General features: G+C 36.2%; 1 protein-coding gene across 3 annotated transcripts in view; it reads right to left on the minus strand.

The window, feature by feature from the left end:
• npas2 (neuronal PAS domain protein 2) overlaps positions 1 to 8,462 on the minus strand; it is a 65,251-nt gene that overhangs the window by 13,441 nt on the left and 43,348 nt on the right. For 2 of the 3 annotated variants that reach the window (XM_016476249.1, XM_016476247.1), the window contains exons 2-6: positions 4,326 to 4,643; positions 4,122 to 4,178; positions 3,121 to 3,275; positions 1,886 to 1,977; positions 922 to 1,011 (exon numbers count right to left, since the gene is read on the minus strand). In XM_016476249.1, coding sequence (XP_016331735.1) covers positions 922 to 1,011; positions 1,886 to 1,977; positions 3,121 to 3,275; positions 4,122 to 4,178; positions 4,326 to 4,399 — 468 coding nt within the window. In that variant the 5' untranslated portion in view covers positions 4,400 to 4,643. The remainder of the gene's footprint in view (positions 1 to 921; positions 1,012 to 1,885; positions 1,978 to 3,120; positions 3,276 to 4,121; positions 4,179 to 4,325; positions 4,644 to 8,462) is intronic. The other variant, XM_016476248.1, reaches the window with a different exon arrangement.

Genomic DNA, 8,462 nt, shown 5'->3' on the forward strand with positions numbered 1-8,462 from the left:
TTACTACAACTGAAACTAAAATAAAAAAATTGAAAATATACAAATAAAAGCTAATTCAAAATATGAATAAACACTATAATAGCACATAAACAATACTAAAACTGCCTTGTGGATAGAACTAGCTTTCTGCTGTCATTGGGACTGAGTTCCAATCCAAGCACCATCTTAAGAAAATCATAAGAGTATTAGCACAATCTGAGTAGTTCCATAATTGCTACACATGACCTTCAGAGCCACCTGAGTACAGCTTGCTCTGTTCCTCAATAACAAGGGTCTGCTAAGCCCTCCTCTCTGCTTAATAAGGCCAGAGTTTGATAGGTTTGATAGTTATTAAACTATCTATCAGTATCATCATACAGCATTTGTGACTCACACACAGCAGGAACCGAACTAACGGTAAAGTTTGGAAGCAAATCTCATTAGACTGGCAGCATGTCATCACAGAATGAATGGATTTTGACGCATTTGCAGCATTAAGAAGAGAGGTACATTGATTCAGGTTTATGAAATACGTTTTTTTCTGTAGTAAGTGAAACCACTTAACTGCCAATAACATTCCACTTCAATTGGGGGTAAATTTTTCTGACAATTTCAGAAAATTTTCCATGAGGCACAGCAGTTGACATTTCATGATTTTCAGATGCTGTACAAATACAAATAAAGGCCTAAAAAATTTGAAGCATTTACTAAGGACTTGTTGTCAACAGCCTTCAGAAAACCTGCTGTGTGGGGGCTGCCTTGTCTATGTTTAGAAAAACATGACAATTATATTACTAATAACAGTTTGTCTGACTAGTCATAATAAAACACAGCATTCTCAGAGGTAATGAGTTCATTTGATGAAAAGTAAAGCACCAAATCAAGTTTTCTTGGATGCATTGAACTGGAGTTTATTGTTTTGGAATCGCATCCTTTACTTACCGGCAGATGACCAATGAGAGACGAGACACTGTCAGATACATATATGATATTCCCATCTGTAGTAAGAGCTATTAGGAAACCATCCAATGCCTGTCATAACACAAAGAATGTCGTTTTGAATCAGCAGAAATTCTCATAATATACTGATGACAATGTTACTTTTGTTATTTAAGAAATAGTTCATCTAACAATAAAAATTCCGTCAGAATTGAATCATCAGTCTTTATTCAGTGAATGACTGAACTGAACTTTGAATATTTGGTCTTGTCCTCACACAATGTAATAAATGGGTATTTAATTAGATTTCATTTAATGTGCGAGAAAATGTATTCGTTTCTTTCATCAAAGCTGAGAAAGCTGGTTATTAAAACCTTGCTAGCTGCAGAGTGTTGTCTATCAGCCTCTTGAGGTTGCACAATTTTGTCATTGTTTTCTTTATGTAACGAGAAATAAATGAAGGATTCCCCATCCCATAACATCTTCCCACGTTGCTGCTTTTACATGCCTCTTATTGAACTTGTACCTTGGAAAATCTAAGACTGGGAACTGAGAAGAGCCAGAGGTTGTTTTTGAAAGGAAGTGTTCAAGTGTGAATGTTTCCTTAATGCTGGAAACTCTAGGGATAATTAAAAAATGCCCCATAAAAAGCTCAACTTCTGGTTTTAAGCCTATAGGAATGCGGTGTGCAGGTCAGGCTGACTCTCTATATTAACATCCTGTATTTCTGCTACATGATTAAAGTTAAACTTATACGAGTTTCCTTTATTTGTAATGTGTGTTACTTTTTAAGTAGGCTCCACATTTATGCCTGAAGCAGTGCTATAAGGCTTTTTATCGCAAAAATACATGATGTGTTGACAGCACGGTACTTAAGAAATACAGCTGAAGTGTGGAGTATTCCCACAGGCCAATAGAAAAACTGAAGGTTGATGAAGCAGATATGATGGTTACAAGATTCCTTTACCTCCAGCATTAACTGGGTGAATTCCTCGTTGCTGAGGAAAGAAGGCTTCCAGTCCTGCCAGACCTCACAAGATTCTGTTTGCGCAGTGATCTCTGGAAAACATCAAACAGCAGGAAAATGCTGTGAGAACTTGATTGTGGAATTCTGAGAAAGGAACTGTGTGGACTAATAGGTTTGGATGGAATGGGTAAAAATGGAAAGAAATTTTAATCAAACAGTATGGAAGTCTGAGATTGGAAGTTGGAAATGACACTGGGATTGTTTATAGGAGCAGTGAAATCTGCTGCCAGTAAACGTTCTGCAGCTGTGCCCTGGATTCAGACAGGAAATGGAACAGGGCCCATCACAGAGCAGCTCCTGGCACACGAAGGTGTTAGTAGTGATACTCCCAGAAGCTTGCAGAAGTTTGCAAATGCAAAAATATATAAAAAATTATTCGGTTCTAACCAGAGTCCAAAATATGTGTAAACCCTGGCATCAAGGTTTAAATCAATTGTGGCAGTGATAATACGAACCTTGCTGATGTGAGGTGGGTGATTCAAATCAAATCAAACCGTCTACCAAACAAAATGGTATTTTATTCTAATGAGGTTTACCTCTCTGGAAAAATCATCAAGTATATCTGAATGCTTAAAGGTTTTTTTCCTCTCTAGAACTGCATGCGACCACACATATGCAGAATATTCCTTGCACACGCACATATGAGGAACAAAATCATGATTCACGACTTCATGTTTTTGTGCCAGGTGCAGTTTCACTGTGAGATGATGTTTGCTCATGTCATGTATGACGTAGCAAGTGACATGAAAACCTGTGGTTTTTGTCAGAAATATGCATGGAAAAAACAGCCAAATAATTTAATTTAAATTGTTCATAAACATAATGCAAATACATGTCCTGGTTGATAATATTCATTATACATTTACAATATAATGTAATATTTTAATTTATTTTATTAAAAATATTAAATGGCAGACAATAAAAAAACAACAACATTTGAACCCTAGTTTTAGCACAGAGCTGGGTATCATTCTGGTTTTTGAAAATCATTTTTTCAAAATTTCCATAATAAATAATATTAGCACAAAATAATGAGAGTGAATCTTTAGGTTGGGAGGGGAAATTTGATATGTGTTAGGCACCAACATAAATGTCCATCAAACTACATTTTTTCTTCCATCTGGTTAGAGACTGGGGGCCACTCTCAATATTTTAATGTGATGTTTCTCCCTCACCTTTCTGTTTCTGCAGGAAGTCAATGGTCCTCTGCAGGATGGTGGATTTGTCCATCTTGCGGGGGTGACCTTGACCCTGCAGCATTGTACACAGCTCTTTAATGAGAACATTGAACTGGTCTCTTCTCTTCTTCTCTGATTTATTACGGGACGCCCTGCAGAGAGAGAGAGATGGACAAAAAGCATGCATTAAAAATAAACGTACATATGTTGACTACACACGAACATATGAAATGGATTATAACAGTTTTTAATGACATAGTTTTACTGATAATTTGGCCTTGAAACGACAAGACATCTTCAAAAAGGAAACGTCTGAATGCAATGACAGTGTTTGTGTATGATTTCTAATGAGAATCCCAGATAACGGTAATGAATTACAAACACGTCTATTACACACAGCCTTATCTCTTATATGCCTCAACAATTTTACAAATTTCAGTTCAATTACAATTGAGGATATTGATTCCAGCTAATGGTTTATATAAAGTCTCCAAATGACAGATTACTCTCGGGTGTAAATGCTCTATTATTTCAGATGTTCCTGACACTTGGGAAACATTACCTATTGAGTAAAATTGCAAACACCTGTGCTGGTAACAGTCATTCTGTGGTGCACAATGTCATGCAAACTGACAAAAACATTGTTTTTGTAGTTGTATTGGCAGTTATAGCACGAAGTACCAAAATTAATAAAATATATATATATATATTTTATTTTTTTTTTATTTTATTTTTTTTATTCCTTTCAACCCTTTCCATTATCTTCAATTTTCATTACTCTCCTTCTTTCTCTCTCTCTCAGCCCTAGACACTTTTTCTCAAGGAAAATCTATAGTATTGAGTGAAAGTGTGAAGAGCTTTTAGAGGTGTGATTGCTTAATCATCTCTGGACACATTACAGAATTACAGTTCACAGGTTTACAGTCTAATGTGGGATTTTATTATTCAACATACTGCACAATAATGTGTACTACAAATATAAAGAGCTAAACACAGACCTTTTTGCTCTGTCCTTCTCATCTTCATCCATTAAATCATCCACACAGCTGCCTGTGCTGAGAGGAAATCACAGAAAATAGTTTTTCTATTTAAAATAAATTTTTTGGCACTATTAAAATCTTACAAAATATATAAAATAACAAATTATAACATTATAAACTGACAAAAACAACAAACATATCGTGATGTTAGTGTAGACTCACTCCCATTCCCTCCGGGTGGATGGACAAAGGCCTCCAAACGCCGAAAGGTTGTCCATGCTCACTCCTTCTCCCATTCAGGCCGTCTGGAAAGGCTGGCGTGTCCCATTCGTGTCTTCTACACTCGAAACACCCACAGAAATTCAAATAGACACCACACGCTAACCACCCAATGCTAGTGGTTAGCCACTAATCACAAATCTCTGATAGCCAGCCACTGGTGTTACCCCACTAATGATTGGCAGCCAAGAGATGCTGCAGTTATGTTCTTACAGCTAGCCAGTCCTTAAATGCTTTAGTTAGTGATGGAAACAGCAGAACCTGTGGATGAAAACAAAAAGGGTGTTTTAGTTGCCAAATTTTTTTTTTTTGCTGTATTTATGATTGTTTTTAGCCATGATTAATTTATTCTGTAACTGAAAGTGTCTGACAATGCTAAGTAGTACTGGGTTGGTCATGTGATCTCAACTTAAAAAAGCTTTTTATAGACTAGAGCCTCCTGTAAGTATATATATTATTAAATATATTTTTCTTTCTCTCTCTCTCTATATATATATATATATATATATATATTTACTTTACATGGATTTTAGCTGACAAATAAACCAGGAGACCTGGGTGCAGGTTACATGGATAAAGAATACACATTGTTCATTTACATATACTACTGACACTGAAACAAAATAAAGCTGGTTAAAAGATTTTTATTGCATCTTTAATGCCTGGCACAAATCACAAAGTTTTATTTAACAATAATAAACAATATTGAAAGCATCATACAAGCAGAGCATCTGTTAATTGCCTTTTCGTGAAGCGGCAAACTGTTTTGTACATAATCAACAAAAAGTTTTGAATTAGTGATTTTTTTTAATTAAACTGTATTTTTATATATTCGGTTGTTTACAAGCCTGGAAAAATGGAAAACCAACATTAATTAAATATTCTCTCTCTTTTTCTCTCTCCCTCTGTCAAATGAATAAAACATTGGCACCTCTCCAGATACATTACACTTCACCAAAGCCAACAGAGATACCACATGCTGTGTGTGCTTCATGATAAAAAATCAGCCAAAAATCAAAGCATACAGTTGAAAACTCTGTGATGATTCATGTTTAACAATTATTATATAAGTTTAAAAAATATATTTTAGATAATTACAACTGAAAATCCCATCCGGACTTTTACTTTAAACCTATTATTCCTGACAGCTAAAATTATACATTTAAAAAGTTCAAACTATTCACTGATATTAATAAATATTAAAGCAAATTATTACTTTGAAATGTGATCTTTCTTGGGTAAATTAATTTTTTTAAGGGTTACAATTTTCCCCCAACACTGATTATAACACTCTGTCTTGTATTAAAGGTGCTGTATGTACCTTTTTTTTCTTTGACTCTACATAAAAATACCATAATATGTTTGCAGATATTTAAGAAACATGCTAAGTTAACATACTTGTTTATCTGAAAAACAATGCTACAGTCAGTCAGTTATTCTCCTTTGAAAATGTGCGTTCCGGGCCGGAATGTCTGTTTCTGTTTTGGTTTGTGAAACCCGCCCACTGCCAGTTTACCCAATTGTATTTCGGGACCCCGGGTTGCCAGTTGGCGGAAAACACAGCTTATTTAATTTCATTCATCGTCAAGTGCGCTCGTTCCTGTTGGTGTTGTCAATCTGGCAACCTGCTTGTGCTGTCAAGTCTGAGGAGGAGGGGCCGGGTGAAAAAAAACCTCTCCAATATTTTGAATTTGGACTGCAATACCTAGTTCAACCACTCGGTGTCCAAACCTACATACAATCCTACATACGGCACCTTTAAATTTAATATCATGATGTAATCTGTAGGTGTATTAATGGTATAGTTACTTAAACCAAACATACAGATGTTTCTTAAACCAAAAGACTGCAGGTAGATTTGTAATAAAAAAGTAAAAGGTTACAATCTCCCCCGATCTGATCTCCTTTACTTTCACAGTGAAAAAGTGTAGTTATCAGCATGCTATGTAATATTGCTGTATATTATATTTTCATCATTCTTTTACCCAACTTGCCTCTTGCTTGCTTAATGAACACAGTCACAGGAATCTGTTATTGAACCTGTTCATTATCTAGAGCTAGGGAAGTTGTGGCCTAATGGTTAGAGAGTCGGACTCGTAACCCAAAGGTTGTGGGTTCGAGTCTCGTACTGGCAGGGATTGTAGGTGGGGGGAGTGAATGTACAGCGCTCTCTCCCACCTTCAATACCACGACTGAGGTGCCCTTGAGCAAGGCACCGAACCCCCAACTGCTCCCTGGGCGCCGCAGCATAAATGGCTGCCCACTGCTCCGGGTGTGTGTTCACGGTGTGTGTGTGTGTTCACTGCTGTGTGTGTGCACTTTGGATGGGTTAAATGCAGAGCACTAAATGTAGGCCACATGTCACGTCACTTCACTACACACTCATTCAATTGTGAATGCCTGCAATTGTTTCTCACGCCAACCTTTACAATGATGAAGATTTTGGGTGTATCAAGTCTAATTATATACAAATCAGCTGTAGATCTCCACCTTAGTCCAGTTAATAATCCTTCTGCTTTGGACTACGGCGTAAACGGTTTGAGCAGAGGTGCTGCTTACTCATTTTATCAGTTTCTGCATTAAACCGATGACAAAGAAATTTACTGTGCACAAGAATTTACTGTGTATTGTGTTGACACCTATGCTTAAGCGTTAATGCAAGTTAACTGGCACAACCCTCAGGAAATGCTGCTTCGGCAAGGAGTGCCATGACCTAGAAACATCTTTTACGCCGAGCTCTTTTCATAATCCAACACAACAGACAAGAATAAAGAGGAAAAAGTGGGAGAGAGATGAGTAGTTAAAGAATGTATGAGAGAGTGAAAGGAGAGTGTGTGAATTGTGTGTGTGCACAAATTATCGAACAAGATGGGATACTGTAAACACCACAAATAATCATTTTCTTAATCAGTAGTGTTGTCATACGTTGAGTAGGCTTCAGCATCCACACGACACTACAGAATAAGCAGTTTGGAGAATGGATGGATGGAGTATTTTTGTCTTGTTTTCCTGCAAAAATTACAGAAGTTCCAAGGGGCATTATTATTTTTTCCTTCTTGTTTTCTCGTGATCACGACTTATTTTTCTCGTGATCACAACATAACAAAAGTTGTTTTCTCGTGATCACGACTTATTTTTCTCGTGATCACAACATAACAAAAGTTGTTTTCTCGTGATCACGACTTAATTTTCTCGTGATCTCGACATAACAAAAGTTGTTATCTCATTATCACGACTTATTTTTCTCGTGATCTCGACATGACATAAAGGTTGTTCTCTATGTTTGGGACAGAGGACCTTCTTCCTGATCGCTATAATTTGTGCAGTTCATTACTGACATTTAATTAACTTATAAATGTTAAATGCTTGAATAAATATGATAATTTTGCTTGAAATTGTATCTGTTATCTTACGTTATTACTGCTGCATGACTCATCACAGTTTCTCATTTACAACGACGCAGGCTTGTAATGTGCATCTTTCTGATTTCGTTAATAAATGTATATTAATAAGAAATGTGATTTACATATGTGTATAATTTAGTTCAATGATGTTATACAGTGTTGTGGTCTAATGGGTCTAATCTTTTATATTTTCTACATTTCTCTGTAAACCGCACACACATAACAGCTTCTTAAGCTTGTAACTCACATGATAATCACAGCCTATCCTACATGACTAATAAAAATCACAAACAAATTATTATAATTTATTATTATATATATCTTAATCTTATTTCAAACGAACGAGGAAAATAAAGTGAGTTGAATCCAAGCAGCTTAAGATTTTTAGAATAGGCTTCTCTGCATTCTTCTGAAGGCGCTCCACCTGCGCTTGCGGTGAATGCAATTTGTTGTTGGACCATTTAAAGGGGTCATATGATGCGATTTAAATTTTTCCTTTCTCTTTGGAGTGTTACAAGCTCTTGGTGCATAAAGAAGATCTGTAAAGTTGCAAAGACTAAAGTCTCAAATCCAAAGAGATATTCTTTATAAAAGTTAAGAGTCAACCACGCCTACCTAAAACGGCTCGTTCTAACACGCCCCCACATACCTACGTCATGATGTGGGAAGATTTTCA

Source organism: Sinocyclocheilus anshuiensis, unplaced genomic scaffold (genome assembly GCF_001515605.1).
Source record: "Sinocyclocheilus anshuiensis isolate Anshui unplaced genomic scaffold, SAMN03320099.WGS_v1.1 scaffold1262, whole genome shotgun sequence".
Classification (NCBI taxonomy): domain Eukaryota; kingdom Metazoa; phylum Chordata; class Actinopteri; order Cypriniformes; family Cyprinidae; genus Sinocyclocheilus; species Sinocyclocheilus anshuiensis.